This window comes from Pseudopodoces humilis, chromosome 3 (genome assembly GCF_049639895.1).
Source record: "Pseudopodoces humilis isolate 2021_Gansu_Grassland_sample_001 chromosome 3, ASM4963989v1, whole genome shotgun sequence".
Classification (NCBI taxonomy): Eukaryota; Metazoa; Chordata; class Aves; order Passeriformes; family Paridae; genus Pseudopodoces; species Pseudopodoces humilis.
The window spans coordinates 57606839-57623542 of record NC_142202.1 but is presented as its reverse complement, the minus strand read 5'-3'; the positions used below and the strand labels follow the sequence as shown (position 1 = coordinate 57623542).

Below are 16704 nucleotides of genomic sequence, written 5' to 3'. Positions count from 1 at the left end.
AGAAATGTGTTTTATGCAGCGAACACTGCCACTGGGAACAAACTGAAGGTCTGAATAGCTGTGAAGAACCTGTACAGGACCAAAGTAAATTAGGCATTGAAGCACTCATCTCCCCCTTCAGGAGATGATGTTTTGAGCAGATTACAGAATACCACAAATTGCAAACCAACACACCCCCTTTAAAATACACATTTCCAAGAAAATAATTCAAACAGTAATCATAGTTTTGGGGGTTTTTTTTGTTCAATTTTTTCTCATATTTTATTGAATGAAACAAAACAAAACAAAACAAACACAAGAAATAAGATCAGTGTTCTTCACATCTCATCTCTACAGCAGTCCTTTAGCGTCAACAGCTACGAGCTCCTCCGAGCACAAAGGCCAACAGAGACCACAGTGCCACAACACCAGAGATTCTAAGAGTCAAGAATAATAAAATGCTGTTAGGCTACTTATATTTACAGCTTAATTTTATGTTTATTAAGCGCTTAGATTCCTTTCCAAACCATGTCAAGGCAGAAATTCACCTTCCATGAACATCAGTCACCACCTCACAAGAGGGGTGCAGTTTGAATCTGGAATTCTCTTCCACTATCAAGCTTTCAACTCAGCTGTAGCAAAAAAAAACCCCACATCCATCCCACACCTGAGATTCTGCCTCCCTCTCACCAAGCTTATTAGAGCTGGCTACAGCTCATAAGATTACCATTTCTCTGCTGTGACAGCACAAACATAATTTTGTGCTATCCAAAGGGTAACATTCCTGGGTTAATCACGAGTGAGACTAAAGTCCAGTCACCCATGGCTGAAAGCTCACAAGCAGCCACCAGTGTGTCTCCCTGCTTATTCTGTAATGTCGGCAAGCAAACCTGCTTCTGAGTCCCCTGTTTCTCCGAGGGGCTGGCAGGAGGACACTGCAAACACGTGGCAGGCTGCTGCTGTGCCAGGGCCTCGGACCTGAAAAGAATGCTTCCCCCTACTCCATTCCCGTGCTCCTGCAACTCACTGCAGCAGGCAGTTCACGCTCGGCGAGTGCCTCCAGTGGCGATAGATGGAGACCTGCAGGTGAGGATGGTGCCTGTAGTCCCGCAGGATGAGCCTGACGCTGCAATGAAAGCATAGCTTGAGCTCAGCCCAAAGGCTGCTTACAGCACCCCACAGCTCAGACAGAAATTTCTATCCAAGAGCTGTCACTGCAGAGAGAGCTAAGGACAAAAGGCCTGGATGAGAGGAAGAAAGGACTGAAAATTAAGACTTTCTGATCACTTACTGCTTGTATTTCTGGGAGAGCAGAACAAACTGGTTCTTTGAAAGCCGTCTGACATCAAAGCGACAGCGAGCTTTAAACTCTTGGTAAATCTGTCCCTCGGTCAGCCCTGGCCAGCCTCGGACATGAACAACCAAGGCAGGGGGATGACGGCAAGGAGCATCTTCCCCAGACAAATTCTGGAAAATGTGCAATATTGAGACATACCTGAATTTGGAAATACTACAGAGGCATTATTAATATAATCAGAAAATATGCAGAACATGACAAATAAATGACAGTATAATACTGCTGTTAGTGTAAAAGTTGGGGTTTTTTTGCCCCAAGATTCATTTAATATCATCATAAAAGCAAACTGTCACACCTACCTAGGAGAAACTACCTGAGAAACAGCAATGTACACTGGCTAATGCCATCTTACAGAATAACATCATGAATACATTTTGCAAAGCAGAAATTCAACTCACTGGCCGTTTTAAAAGGTCCACTGCATCACTTGTATGATGACAATTTCTGCCAAGGTGGGCCCCAGCAGCAGTGGATTCCTCTCCTCTAAGGAAGCTATCAAGTAGGCTACTGACCTATGCACCCCACAAACAGGTCACAGACCTGCAATTCATACGCACAATGCTTGAAACACCACCTCGGATGAAATTCACTTTGTTCACATGCTCAGCTAACACGGTGAGATACTGCGAGAAAGAAGGATCAGCCTCCACTGTATCACTGAATCAGAAAACAAAAGAGAACAAAGTTTTGCTTCTCCAGTGCTGCACTGCTACATAGTGTCAAGCTCTTCAATTTGTGACAGAACAGATATTTCAGATCTTAGTAGCTTCCTACAGAAGTCAAAAAGCTACAAGAAAAGAGAATTTAACTGAAGGCACTGATTCACAGAGATTTTAAAAATGGAAACTAATGGAAAATTATTTGACCCTTACCCAAGTGAACTGAACTTGAGAGAGCTCGTTCAAGAATAAAGAAGTCACAATGTCATTTCCCAACCTCTGAGCCCTGATCACATGGCCCTGATTTCATTTTTAAAATGTCAGCTTTGACATAAAACTACTACTTTCAGATTTATAAAATAAAAATCTAATTAGAACATGATATTTCCAATGACACTTTCTTTTGTCCAAAAGGAAGGCCAGCCTGTGAAACAAAAAGTCAGCCAGAGCAAACGGAAGACTCTTTTCCATAGGAAAACATCCCATGTAATGCAATTTTCAGTCAACACTTAAGCATTACTCACTCTGTGGATCTGCACAGTAGCAAATGAGCTGACATCAGAAGAACTAGAGAAAGGAATAATGAGGTAGAATTAGAAAAAACCTAGAGAAACACAGCTAAATACATAGAAAGCAAAAATGCGTTGAAGTGCAGCTAAGTTACTAACAGCAACAGACTGTATACAAACAAATATTTCTTAGCATCAAATAGATCTAAAGAGAAGGAAAAGATTGCCAAATCCCAACACAGTATCTGAGGAGTTTTTAAGAAGCACTTTACCTGAACCACAGAGAAATGCATCATAGCCTGCCTCATGAGGACATTTCTTCTCAGCTGTAAGTGTCCAACAAAATCAGTAAGAAATAAACACATCCAGCATGCTGTGAAAACTACTACACTGCAGAATCCTAATTCATAAGGTTATTTTCCCCCTCCCCTCAGCTCCGTTTCCTTCCTCACCCTGAAAACTTTACACTCATTAAAAAGTCTGTGCTTCTAACATGCGTTTTAAAACAGCACCAAAAAAGACGCAGCAGTTACATGAATGTCTGAAAAGCTTAGCAGGATGCACATTAAAAAATTTTAACTTTCATGAAAGTCTAAACCAAACTGTGTCATCTATGTTATTGATGGCATGGGGACCATTTCAAAACACAGGAGGCCCTGTGCTGCAGGACACGATGCTGCCAGGAGAAGCCAGAAAACATCTGCCTCACAGCCAATATCACACCACGTCCTGGACACAACTTCCTGCATAGGCATCACTAACTCTGCACACCAGCCACCAAACTCCTGCTCCTTTGCCATTAGCTCCTTTTACTTTCCCTTCTAAGACAGCTGTTTCCCACCTCCCCTCGCCCTTTCCAAGGGCTCCTGACTCTTCACAGCCCAAGTCAGATTCAGATCAGCCCAGCGTAGTGTAAATGGTGTCTGTACCAGCAGCATGAGGCAAACCTGCCCTGCACTACCCTCAGCAGCCACCAGCGATGTGCAAAATACACGTCTTAGGAGCCCAGGCTTTGGGTCTGGACAAAAATGTGTATCAGCAACTCTGGGCAAATTCAGCAGATCCACTGGCATTCCATCATGCTCGACATGTGGTCATTCATGGAGTACAACAAACCTCTTTTGATCTATCTGACTGTGAAGATTTGCTTAAGAACATACCGTATCTTGAGCAGCCACTTGCAAGAGCTATAACAGGGCACGGTGGACCTTTGGGATTTAGGTTGCTGCTGAAGACAAGTGGATGTATGAGATTTTTGTCTTTCCTCAGTATGTCAGAGAAAAGTTACTGTTGTCTAGTGACCTGTCATTTCAAAAAAAGCTACTGGAGACTTTAAAATGAACTTTGATAGGCCTCTAGGAAAATACCAAAATACTTCCTTGAGTAATATCTACCAGTTTTCTTCCTGAAAATTAACCCCTAAATACTTCCTTAGTTTCTTCCCTCACTCAAAATTGTAAGCAGCAAATCTGTTCTAACTGCATACCAAAAAAAAAAAAAGTGAGCAAAATTGAAGGGGAAGAGGTTGACTATATGGTTCTATTTGAATGGTGAACCCTAGAGGATAAACAGATACCACTGGAATGACTGAAATAAAAGAAAGAACAATCAAGCAGAATATGCAGTCTGAAATTGCTAATAAACAAACCCTCAGATTCCCAGTACTGTTTTTTAAAAAAAATAATAATTTTGCATCTTCTTCTTGGGACTAGGAGGTAATGGGGAACAGGCAAAATTTTCCTTTCCTTAGCAAAACTGATGTGGAAAAAACTAATTCACGAAAGAAGTGTGAAATAAATCTCCTACCACATCATGACTAAGCTCAGGAGACACAACATCTACTCATGTGCTCCATTTGAACATTGTCTTTAGTTACTGCTTTGGGCTCAGTGCAGCCCTCACTTAGGACAGGCATTTGAAATTAGGATGTATTTTCACCAAGAGCTGAATCTCACTCATTTCAGAACATGACATAAGGAAAATGTTTCTCAAGTTGCGTATACAGCTATATGCAAACCAAATTCGTGACCAATAAAATGGTGATTCAATGCAAGAAGTGACTCAGAGCAAATAATTTACTACACAATTCCTTTATAAGAAAGATGTGCAAATCCTTTGCTCTTAAATTTAGAAAGACAAGGATCCAATTGAAAAACATTTGGAGGAGGAAAGTATGAACACGGGAAACGGCTGAATGTGAAATATCTTTCCAAAGAAGACAGAGGGATTGCTGAAAGCTCTACTGGCCACTGCTTACCTGCACAAAACTGCATATGCCTCCGAAAGACTGGATACTCGAGGAAAGAGACATTTCTATAAAAAAGACTGTATTAGAAAACCAACCATGACAGAACTTATGGTGAATTCAATTACTTGCATTGGCAATTTGTTAAATGAGATCTAAAATTAGAACTTCTCAAGGTAACACTGAGAAATGGTTGCAGTTTTGTTAGCATCACAGGGCACTGAGGAAAGGTATCTTCTTTCTCTTGAGTGAAACACAAGTTTGAACTCCAAACGAAAAAAACTGTGCATCTCACCTTCTGCACAGACTTTGTTACAGTCTTGGTGTCTATGATGATGGGAAACAGGGTGTGAATGTTCCTTTTAAACTCCTCATAGCTCTCTGAAAGCAAAGCACATGTGGAGAAAGGCATCAGGACACTGGGGAAAATCCAATGGAATCACAAAGTAATAGGAAAGAGAAATGACAGCAGGCAACGATACCCCCTCCAGCATTTAGAATTCAGAAAAGGCAACCAGCCCTGCTGCTTGCTAAGCCCTGCAGGTGTCTGTGGTGGCAAATGGCCACTGTGCCTCTTGTTCCACCCCCAGTGCAAAGGCAGGAGCCCGGGACAGCAGCTACACACAGCAGTACCTGGGAGAGGCCTGTAGAACTTGTCGTGAAGATGCATAAGGTCCATGAGCATGTTGTGTCCCACCAGGGGCTACAGGAGGAATATAAACATAGCAGCCCATTGGAGCACATTTCTGAAGAGAGCTCAGAGATAAACAACACAGGCACACTCAACAGCTGTAACCCTTTCCTCCAGCAGACGACATCCACACACGCTCGCACAGGAGTCATTCAGGCTGCAAGGCTCACAGGACTACAGCCTGCAGGAAATCAGACTTGTGGACTTTGTGGGAGGGTATTGTCTCAGCAGCATTCCATTTCCAGTGGACCTAAAGGGCTAAGCAGATTCTCAGTTCAGCTGAACAGGATTGCAGCCATCACATTTATATGCTCACTCACAAGGGCAGGGATGGTCTTTGCTGCACATGCTGCTCTAAAATCCATTTGATAAGCTGCATACAGAATGTAGGAATTTCCACACAAAGACCAGCAATCCACATGCTCCAATAAAATGGTCTGTCACATGCTGAAAAGCACATCTTGCCCAAAAGGCAAGAATCTGCTCAGCTTTCTTAGATGGTGACTCAAACTTTAACACCAGGATTTTTAATATTGCATTTAACACATCAAAATTAGAGTAGGGTTAAGGCATTTTACCTTCTTGGCTTTAACAAGTATATGGAAGACGTTGGTGAAGCCCCGAGCAGACAGGAGAATGAGCTTTTTCTGACAGTGGTCATAAGAAGAGTTCTCCAGAAGCTGACGATGCTTTGGACTCACTTTTTTCACCATTACCTGGAAAGAAGAGTCAGTGACGATCTCAGCCTCCCATGTTAGTTGTATGTACATTGCTTACTGGGGTTCAGTAATGCTGAGGTCAAGTTCAGCTTCAAGGCACTTAAGGACAGAAAAACTGCATCGCCTGGGACTTTGGGACTGTGTCACTTCCATATGGAGATCAGTGCTCCAGTAACTAAACAGGCCCGCTCAAAGTGAGTGTTAATTGTGCTTCTCTGCTTAAAAGGATGATTCCTACCAAAGGAAGGTATCACGGTTTTTTGAGCACCTAATTAATGAACCTAATTCCATTTAACTTCATACTAACATGGTAAAGTTCATGGTACCAAAAACCCAGAAACAAACAGCAATCATAGAAGCTGAGTCCCCAAAGTCAATGCTTTAGATGAGAAGGTTGTGTAAATGTAACATTCCAAGGACACTGGCTAACAGACCAAAGTAGGACTAATGCGAAAAAAAAGAATTCTGTAAGCTAAATCTAAGAAACTGATTGATATCATACTCGTAACCATGTTTGAGATGTTCACAGCCATAGTTTTAATACAGAAAATATTGCACCAAATGTAAAATACCAGTAGTGAATAGCAAAACAGCAAATAACACAGAGTAAAAGTCTCCAACTTCGTGGCAGAAGTCAACAAAAGAAAACCACAAAAAAGGCTAAAACTGTACACTCTTGCGGAGGTACTGAAAGAGGGACTTTTATATTAAGTCTGAAGACACAGACAGGATGCCTCCAGAAGAGCTCCAAGGACAAGCACTTCCACTTAAAGGGATTTTGGGGCTACAGGACAAACAGAAACCAGAGCTGCTCAGTTTTCTGTATCCCTTTTCTTAGGATCCCACAATCAACATTTCCTTTGTCATTATTTTCACCTCCTCCTTGACCCTATCTGTGCAGAGAGAAATCCTCTTTTCAAAACGTCCACATCTCCATCTCACCTTCTTGTCTCCAAGAGGTTCTGTCCAAACATTTTCAAGAGCCTGCCTCAGAACCAGCTGAACTTCAAGCATATGATAGCCTATGACACAAAAAAAAAAAAAAACCAAAAAAAAAAAAAAGAAGAAAAAAAAAAAAGGCAGTAAGAGCTTCGGAGGTGCAGACAAGCCTATTAAGGAAAACACATCATTCCTCTAGAGAGACAGACTGACCATGTGCTTCTCCCCCCAACGTATACGAAATATTCTTCAATAGATGATCCTGGTACATTACCATACACAATGACAGAAACAAAACAAAAAAAAAATATAGACACACACACACACACATAAGAAACCCAAAACAACAACCACAAACCCACAGAAATAAACAAAAAAAAACCCAAAATCTAAAAATCACAGTGAAAATTTCAGGCAAATGAGCTTTTGTAAGGACATGGAGGAAAGGAAAAGACTAACTGAAGAGGGAAGAAGGCTACTGCACTGAAAAAGATGCTCTCTGTTCTGGACAGTTTCAGAGCAACAGACCCAGAAGCCAAGCACACAAAGGGTACCAATGCATTTTCCCCCACAGCTGATAAGGAATTAACCCTGTCCTCTTCTGAATAGCATTAAAAGAGACACCTGAATCAGTCTTCTTGCTTACTTAAATAAACGTCTTTCTTATCACAGGTGCTCACCAGTGCCAGACTCTATTAAAACATCAGTATCATATCCAGCTGACAAAGCAGATAAAAAGCACAGCACAGTCTCCACCCCTCTTATTGCATACTCTGCAAAAAAAGTCAACATACAAAGCCTTGAATACTCTGGTTTTCCTAATTTTTTCTATATTTTATTCCCTGACCTAGAAGATTAAGCTGTGGGTTCTGTGAATAAACCTACAAATTATTCCCTGCAAAAATTCCCTGTTCTTCAAGCCAGCACAGAAGTTGCTCAGCTCTGCTACAGTGCTCCCAAAACCTAACACAGGGGGTAAATAGCCTGTTTATTCCCACTGGCATGTATGTGTCTCCATGGGGCTCCCTGTTGTTCCACATGACAGGGACTAAGCTCTGAAAGGAGAGGAAGAAAATCAACAAAATGCCAGATCACCCAGGATTTAAAACATGTAAAACCTTATCCCAATTCAGAGTAACTACAAATTCCCCATCTGCTGCTCAGAAGAAGCACAAAATGGAAGTCAATTATCACAAAGCATGCTCCAAGCATCCAAACATCCACTTCTGCTTCAGAAAGACCCACCACCCCAACAGAGCAGAAAAGCAGAGCCCAAGTATAAACTGGAGTTGTAAAGGCAGGATGGGCACTGGTGCTTTCCCTCTCAGTAGAGCAATTTAACAGAAGAAAGGACAGTTATAGCCGCAGAAGTTCACAAGAAATGATGAAGCCACTCAGAGCCCACAGGTGTCTAAGACAGGCACTGTTTCATACCATTCAGATCCTGCAGAATCATAGTATCCTCTTCTTTTGCTGCAGCTATCCAAGAGGTCACTTCATCAATAGCTTTCTTCAGGACATCCCTGTTTGCATTATTAGCACTGGATGAGGGGAAAGAGGCAATGTGAGAAATGCTCTTTACAGGTGAAGCCTTGTGCCTTGCTGTAGGAATGCAAAAGCTTCATTTCCCAACATGCACCCAATTCTCCACATAACATCCTGAGATCTCAATCTTCCTTCAGACACCACAGCATGCTGGAACAGCTGGAAGCGAGGTGTTCAGACCAGCAGGTTTCAGTATTTCTATGCAAAGTGATCTGAGTGAAGCTGAGCCATGAACTCAGTACTGAGGAGACACGTCTCTGAGAAGTGCTCACCTGCAGACTTTCCAGGTACCTGCTAAGAGGTGCTGCCTAAGGATCTTCTCCTGTACCTCATTCATGTATGGGATTCCATCTTTGAGAAACTGAGGGGAGAGGAAATGCCAGCTTTGTTACATTCCCCTGGATTTTCTCACAGCACATTAGAGAATTGGCAAGTTAGTCAGGACAAACAAACTGTAAGCAATACAACAGGTATGGAGGAAAGAAAAGGATATCTGTCAACTGTAATCAATTTTTTTGCTCTTCTTTTACCTTTCCTTTAATAAGATGCTTCCAAGAGTCAAGAACTCAGACACCTCCTTGCAAAACAGTACTCTTACAGGATGACAGAGTCTCTATTTCACAGGAAATGTGGCAATATATAGGATGCTGGTAAACAGATACTTCTGCACCTTCATGGATAGTAAAGACACCCACCAGTGTTTAGTAAATCCTTAGCTCACCAGAGATAGGTTTTTGGAGTTTTTTTTGAGGAAGGCTGCCTGTCTGAGACTGCCGAGGATGTGGTTATTGCCTTTACATTAGTTCAGCACTCACTACCCCTGTTCATAATCAACTGCATGATGCATCCATACTTTAGGAAGCTTCTATTTACCCCAGAAACATAACATTTAGGGATACTAATCTGATTTCTTCTGCAGTTGCACAGATTTCCTCTGTTCTGCATTTCTAGCATATTACATACCTTGTTGTAGTCAAAGCCATAATGAGACAGGAACTGAATACTAGATGCAGAGAGGGCAAATTCGACATCCCTTATTCCCAGTGTTGAGGGAAAGAGAAAAAAGTTATATGAATGCACCACATACCTAAAATGAAAAGAAAAATATCTCTAGAAGATAATTACAAGACATAACTCCACCCAAAGGGAATTATGGAAAAAATCTCTACTGCACTACCCTCATTGTAACATAAAACTGCTTTTTTACTTACTTGTCTGAATTTTCTGCTGAGAATATTGCCAGCCCTAAAAGAAAGAAACCTCTATTGAGATGGCAACGTTTAGCTGTCTGTCTAGATTGCATGCAAATTAGATAGGGGATGTGGGGAACCCTTCAAGAAATACATGTTTTCCATTCACGAATGTCACTGTGCCAATCCTTGCAGCAACTGCCAGGCCACTCCCTGGTTTCCTGAGAGCTGAAGGGGACAACCTTTCACTGCTATGTGGGAAATTGAGTCAAATCTGAATTAAATAACAAACAGACTGAGCAATGGGCAAGAGGTGAGATGGTGATGAGCCTTTGACTGTGCATACACAGATGAGTATGCAGATTCAACTATACCACAGTAAGTGGAACAAGCTAGGCACCACAGAAGACTGAAACATGGGTTTTACTTCTCAGGTTCTTTTTAATTCTGCTAATCCCTAAAAGGCACATTAAGATCTTACATACCCCAAGACTTTGAACAGTATTTCAAACTGTTTTCGAGCCAGCTTCTTGACTCCTTTCTTAACTGTCAATAGCCCTCCTCCGCAGGCCCTTTCTCATGCTGATGTTATTTTAGGAGTAACAAAAATAGCAGCCTTCATTATCCTCAGAGTCCCCTTACTCATAACGCACTGTATCAAATGAGACAGCTTTGAACAGGAACTGCCGTCATATGCTTCTTGCTCACATCCTCTGATTTAAAAGCCTTGTATTTATAACTGTGACCTTTAAATATGGTCAACTTTAGACCAGTAAAAACTATATAGCCCACCTGATTTTATATGATTTATTAAAAAGCTGATAAACATCAGAGGGGGAAAAAAAAACCCCAACAAGCAAATGTCTCTCGAATGAGTGAATTAAGACCAGAGTCACCTGCATGACGACCTGTTAGCAAAAGGCCAGTTACCAGTACGACCTCGGGAGATCACTTTCCATGTCGGAGCAGCACTTACCAAGCTGAGCAAGAGTGAAGCGCTGAACACTCTGCCTGGCCTTCACATACCGCTCCGCAGGGGAGTCAAACAGGCTAGGAACAAAACCAGAATTGGGGAAACGAGAGCAGACACATGAAGGGTTGCTACACACAGGTTGTTCTCACAGGGCTAGAGCAACAAGTTTCTCTCACACTTCAAGTCCAACACCTTTACCTGGGCTCGTTGTTTTGTAGAGAATGCAAACCAGTAAACTCCATATCAAGGGCTGTTGAGGTGGAAAGAACACAAAAGAATCTGAAATTTGAGGCATGCGCTTCACCAGCACCAGGACGGCGGCTCTCAAACGCTTCTCTTCACCGTAATGTTTGTCAAACCACAGGAAGCAGGCTCAAGAGCAGCGGGACTTACACCTCCAGCCGCCTCGTTCCTGAGGCAGGGACACCTCCCCCACGCCCCTCAGAGGGGCCTGCCTCACCCTGTGCAGTGTTCGTGCCCCACCCCGAACCCTTAACACCCCCGGCCCCCAGCACGCCGAGCCGAAGCCAGCACCGCAGCCGCGGTTCCCTTTCCAGCCTAGGCTGCCTGTTTGAATCCCCGCGCCTCAGAGCTCGCTGTTCTGGGCGCAGCAGCGCCATTATCGGCTGCAGTACCCCTCAGTGCCCGGGACCCTACGTCGGGCAGGGGCCGAGGTCAGCACTGGGGCCGGACGAGACGCCCCGGACGCTCACCCACGAAGGCGGCGCGGAGGATGAGGCGCCTGAGGCGCGGCAGGTGCCGGGCAAAGCCCTCCGCGCCCACCTCCATCACCGCCCTCCCGAGGCCCGGCCCGGGCCGGCCCGGCGCGCCTGCGTGCCCGGCGCTGCCCCGCGGGGCGGGCCCGATCCGCAGTAAGGGATGGGAAAGGCAGCGCCGCGGGAGCTTCGAGCGTGACCCGAGCGGCGGGAACAAAGGACGGGGAGGTTTAGGCTGAAAACTGGAGAGGCTGAGAAAGCGCCCGCCACAGCCCGCGCTCACGGGGAGCGCAGGGGCAGCTCCTACTGCGCGTCTGCCGAAAATGCAGGTCGCACAGAGGCCGTCACTATTACGAACCAACAACTAGGTAAAAATCCAGTAAAACAGTGGTTTTTTTTTCATTATGTCCGTCGAACACTGAGGATTTCGTACAGACGCCAGAAGTGGGCCGAGCTCAGCCGCACGCTGCTAAAGCCCGGCACACACCCTTGGCGTTCCCTTCTCTTGCCCCAAACACGAGTACAGCACCGGGACACAGGTACAGGAGGTGCACGAACCAGGCTGGCCGCCCTGAACTTTCCTGTCAGAGGGCTTCCAACACACTTTACTGTGGGGATTTCACAGCCTGGTCGTACTCTGCCGAGCCATCAGGCAGAAACGCTGACAGCACCAGCCTGTGCCAAGCAGCAGGCAGACACACGAGGGGAGAATGGAGCTTCTTATTCCTTACAGTACGCATTTGTACAGCTTCCCTCCTCGACCCATCCGCGTGGTTAAGCAGTTAGAATCTCAGGATTGCAAGAAAAGTGCAAAGATGAGTTGGGGGAGTTCAATCCTTTCACCAAGATTTGTGCATTATTTTATCACAGTTGTATACATTCATGTAATGACTACACTTTGCTAGGTTAGACTGGCAGTGTGCAGGGATCAAATATCAAAGCACTCCCAGAGTTCAGGCTGGAATAAACAAAATCAAATATTAAAAATAAAATATATTTTTAAAACGTTGAATTATTAATAAATTCTGTCAAGCTGAACTATGGTAAATTTATTCTATATTAAAGATGTTGATCATTTTAGAATAAAGAATATGATGCACTTCTATCCATTTTAAAATATTTTATTATAAGAGGGCACATTCCAACATTTTCCAGCTCTGGACCTTCCCTCTACCAGTACACAAACCAAAAGAAGTGATCCTTGTTCCTTGAAAAGTCTTCCCAACAGTCTTCATTTTACCGGTAGATTCTTCGTGGCTCATGTAGAATGACACCACCTTCTTCCATAGCTTTCTCAAATTCCTGAATCTTGTTTAAAAGATAGACACAAACAAATAATAATAATAATAATAATAATTAAAAAAAAAAAAAAGCCAGCAGCACTTTGATTTCAGTGGGGACATGCTATATGGAGGGGTAGAAGTTAACAGCCTCATGCTCATGGAAGCATAATGCCAGGAACTGCAGCTTGTCAAAGCTGCCCTTCTGAGTGTTGAAAGGAGGGACTAAAATTAATGGTGAAGAGAAGTAAAATTAATGTAAAATTAATGCCCAAAAAGGAAAAAAGGGCCAAAGGAATAAGGAGATGGGTACTTGCCGAGTCACAATGGTGTTCCCAGGGGATAATGGCTTTAAAGTTCACAAAGTTGATTCCTGCTTCCAAACAGCGCTGTGCCATTACACGGCCAAGGTTTTTGCATGCGGCTACTCCCTTGGGACTGTACAAGTGTCTCTTTATGGCCCACTCTCGGGTAGAGGCAGACACCACAACTTCCCCGTTGGAGCGCTCGACAAAGGCTTCTACGTAATGCTGTGTCCGCTCAAGCCGTAACCTGAGTGCAAGAAAGAAGTAACAAAGGATTGTAATGTCTTTCCCAGAGAACAGTCAAATGCTTAAATTACACCCTTTATGAAATAAAATTGAATGTATTATTATACTAATATTTTTGCTTATTAAGACACAAAATAGGACTCATGTTGGGAGGAAAGGGTTAAAAGCGGAAGAATGGTGAGGAGGATTTGCTTAAGTGACCTTGCAGCTGGGAATGCCAAGGCCTGGAGAATAACATTGTTATGGATTATGACTACTGCTTATCCTCTGTTTTGAGAAGTAGAATCTCTGTGTAGAGGTAGCATAGGTGTTTCAAGAGCCTTGAAGCCTCTCTCATGGATGTGCTTGAGCTCTCTGTTTGGACAGACAGAAGATCAAAGCTCAGAGATCATAAAAGGCACAGGGGACACCACAGCACGATGGTAAACCTAAATGCCCTTAATAAATGGGTGCCAACAGCAGGCTCACCACCTGCACAGACTAGGTCTGCATGTTTCCTCCACCTGGGTGTTGCTTTGAGATCCTCCAGTAAGCAAGGCAATGGAATAAGTGCACTCTTTGCATTTCAGCTACAGTTCTGTGGCTGTTCAAGCTGCCTGCCTGTGTCAACTCACACAACTCCTATTACTAGCTCAGAAGACCGAAATTACAAGAGCAACTTTTCATCAGTTACTCAGGGTCACAGTCCTACGTTGCCTCAGACCAGCACCCACTCCAAGCACTGTACACCTGCACAGTGTGGAACAGATATATATGAGGGGAACTGCTCCAACAGAAATGGAACTTTAGGGTCACTATGCAGTCCCTTAAAAGCTTGAGTTGACACAGCAAGTAACAACTTATTGAGATATACAAGTGGTCAGAAAGTACCTCATCAGCCTCCATACAAAACAGTAGAATATTTATTAGGAGCAATTATTTCTTATTGCACTGAGACAGTGTCAGCTTTCCTGCTATGAACAAACTGGATGGGGCTCTCCCCACAAGAAAAAAATAAGGACTTTGAAATGCCAGCTTAAAATAAACTTATTTCCCAGAGAACACATTAAATTAAAAAATTTAAAAAAACCCCACAAACATAAAACAACTCCAAACAGACTATTATGATGTCTCAAATAAAACCAAGAAGCATGGTAAGCACAGGAGTGAGAGAATCCTGAGTTAAAAAGCTGTTGCTTAGGCAACATTACTGTTGCCTTAACAATAGATGGAAAAAATTTGACCACATATGCTTTCATGTGCTACTAGTCTGCTCTTTTCTGAACACAGAAGATGCCTGCTGATTGAGAAACACTAAAGTGCTAACTGATTCAGCAACCCAAAATTCACATTGTGTATGCGGGTTTCTTGGGTTTTTTTTGTTGTTTTGTTTCTTCTTTTGCAGTCTTCATTTCTGCTAGTAACTGTCTGACTCACCTGTGCCAGAACTCACGTTTTGGCCACGTTGTCTTCCAGCCACGCTCCTTCCTAGCCAGGGCCATCTGCTCCAAGTTCCGAGGATTTCTGTTAGTGAAGTTTGGGGAAACAACCTCATTTTCACTTGTGTCCACTTCAGTCTCAGTTTTGAGACTGGCTGTAGTTGATGCAAAACGAAGACCTTGGCGGGGAGAGCAGATTAAAAAAACACCGAAGTTTAAAAAAACCACGTAGTGCAGACAGTAGAATGGATATAGTACAGAATGACACAGCTTATACAAGTCAGCAGGGCAAAATGATCTTGCTTTTATGTTTTAAGCACTTAACAGATGAATGACAAGACATCAACCTGCTTCCCCAGTTTATGAGCTGAACTGCAAGTACACTAGCAGTTAGAAACTTACACGTTTCTAACCTCGTATATAAACTCACGTGTGACTAGGAGATCCCTAGGACCAAAGCTTTACAAAACACTGAAAGCGAAGTACACACGGAACGAGAGACAGCGCTACCAAATAATAAGGTATAAACCCTTCATCCTTGGCACAGCAGCACCGCCAAGACACCCGGCCGCCGGATGGCCCCGGGAGCACGGGGGCCGCGGAGCCGCCGCCGGGAAAGGCGGGCAGGGCGAGCCCTGGGCTTACCCGCTGCACGGAGCCCGCCGGCCGCCAGCAGCAGGCGGCTGCTCAGCGCCAGGGGGAGCTGGGCCCGCCACAGCCCTGGGCGGCCGCCACTCCCCTCCCTCCGCTCAGGGACACCCGGGCGCCGCCATGCGCGAGGGGCGGCGCTTCCCTCGGAAGCGGCCACGGGAATTCCGCCCGCCGCCGGCGGGGTCAGGCGGAAGCGCCGCTCCCGCCCCGCCGCCTGAGCTGCCCCGCCGCCAGCTCCCCGGGGAAGGGCGCCTTTGCGGTACGCGCGTCTCACAAAACAGAGCAAGAAACACTGGCCCGACTCCGGGGATCATCCTTTAACTTCTCCCCGTGGAAAAAGGGGTTTAGGAAATGCCGGCCTCCGGAGACTGGGTCGGCTTTTCCTGAAACGGGTGTAAGGAAGAGGGGAGTGGGTAAGAGCAACAATGGGTGCTTCGGGAACTACTATCATCCTGTTTTAGCCTTCTTTCCTGCAGCACACAGGTACAGCAGAGCTTCTCTGCCTTCTCAAAGCTCTCTCCTGCAAGCCTGATCATGCAGGAATCCTACTGTAGGGCTGTACTTAACTGCTGTAGTCCTGAAAATGCATTTAATGAGATATCTAAGAGCCAACTGTGTTGAAAGGAGGCTGAAGGCCGGGTGAGACCCTGGCACCACCTGACAGATTAAGTCTGGACACTGCCGCAGGAGGCAGGCACAACTGTGGCTCTGGAGGTCACGCCTGGCCCCACAATGTACCCGATTGTCAAAATACAAGAAGCCTGTTCACACCGTGCCCTACGAATCTTGCACCCATTACATGCCCAAACTGAGCCTTGCCCGTTCCCCATCTCCCGCCACTCCCTGAGACCTTTTCCTCAAGACTGTGGCACATCCTTCCCTATCCTACAAGCATTGCCATTTAACCTAGACATGGAAAAGTGGTAGGGTAATGGGAACAGTTACAGCTCAGAGACCTTCCAATGATACAATGGCGCCATCACCAAGTGCAATCGCAGCCATGACTTAAGGTAATTGTCATGAAAAGTGTTTTGCCTAAAGCATCAGCTTGAATCTCAGTTTCTCCAGGAAGCAGGTATTCAGCTCCTTCATCTTTTGCCATCTCAGAACCTGAGATCAGTCTCGGAATTTGCAGCCCTCCCCCAAGACTCGGGGTAGAATCCCGAGCAATGGGTAACGTGTTTCAGAAGGGCAATTACAGCCACGCATGCCGAGGTCCCCTCTGTGGGAAGCAGGCTATTTCCCGGTGCGGGGCAGCGGGCACCATTCCCGCACCCGTTCC

At 44.7% G+C, this 16704-nt stretch overlaps 2 protein-coding genes across 5 annotated transcripts; both read right to left on the bottom strand.

The window, feature by feature from the left end:
- Positions 1–338: 338 nt before the first annotated feature.
- Positions 339–11625, bottom strand: PNLDC1 (PARN like ribonuclease domain containing exonuclease 1). Of its 4 annotated transcripts, none has more exons than XR_015772166.1 (19): positions 11520–11625; positions 11005–11056; positions 10810–10883; positions 9855–9888; positions 9607–9730; positions 8916–9004; positions 8533–8639; positions 7102–7181; positions 6019–6156; positions 5383–5452; positions 5045–5130; positions 4762–4817; positions 3665–3732; positions 2777–2830; positions 2520–2562; positions 1894–1993; positions 1271–1446; positions 870–1105; positions 339–416 (listed from the first exon to the last, which is right to left on the bottom strand). XR_015772166.1 is itself a non-coding variant. In XM_005518383.3 (19 exons), the coding sequence occupies exons 1-19, from the start codon at positions 11593–11595 to the stop codon at positions 350–352; spliced, it is 1593 nt and encodes a 530-aa protein (XP_005518440.2). In that variant the 5' UTR covers positions 11596–11625; the 3' UTR covers positions 341–349. The 4 variants fall into 4 exon arrangements, 3 of the variants coding, with proteins under 3 accessions (XP_005518440.2, XP_014118867.1, XP_087909128.1); XM_005518383.3 differs by having other exon boundaries at positions 341–416; positions 1007–1105; XM_014263392.2 differs by having other exon boundaries at positions 341–416; positions 1007–1105; positions 3665–3729.
- A 997-nt stretch (positions 11626–12622) lies between these two features.
- On the bottom strand, positions 12623–16439 carry MRPL18 (mitochondrial ribosomal protein L18). The gene is made up of 4 exons (XM_088053274.1): positions 16379–16439; positions 14770–14950; positions 13120–13354; positions 12623–12830 (listed from the first exon to the last, which is right to left on the bottom strand). Exons 1-4 carry the CDS (start codon positions 16422–16424, stop codon positions 12759–12761), a joined length of 534 nt encoding a protein of 177 aa, XP_087909400.1. The 5' UTR covers positions 16425–16439; the 3' UTR covers positions 12623–12758.
- Between the last annotated feature and the right edge of the window lie 265 nt (positions 16440–16704).

What these genes read in the sequence shown, in the direction of transcription:
- PNLDC1 (XM_005518383.3), bottom strand. Translation starts at nt 11,595, where the DNA reads ATGGAGGTGGGCGCGGAGGGCTTTGCCCGGCACCTGCCGCGCCTCAGG. An exon ending in TAACAAAGTCTGTGCAGAAG is followed by an intron (nt 4,818 to 5,044) that starts GTGAGATGCACA and finishes TCTTTTTTATAG; the next exon opens with AAATGTCTCTTTCCTCGAGT. An exon ending in CTACTGTGCAGATCCACAGA is followed by an intron (nt 1,994 to 2,519) that starts GTGAGTAATGCT and finishes TTTCTGATTCAG; the next exon opens with TGATACAGTGGAGGCTGATC.
- MRPL18 (XM_088053274.1), bottom strand. Translation starts at nt 16,424, where the DNA reads ATGGCTGCGATTGCACTTGGTGATGGCGCCATTGTATCATTGGAAG. An exon ending in CGCCATTGTATCATTGGAAG is followed by an intron (nt 14,951 to 16,378) that starts GTCTCTGAGCTG and finishes CTCCCCGCCAAG; the next exon opens with GTCTTCGTTTTGCATCAACT. An exon ending in GGGAACACCATTGTGACTCG is followed by an intron (nt 12,831 to 13,119) that starts GCAAGTACCCAT and finishes CTTTTAAACAAG; the next exon opens with ATTCAGGAATTTGAGAAAGC.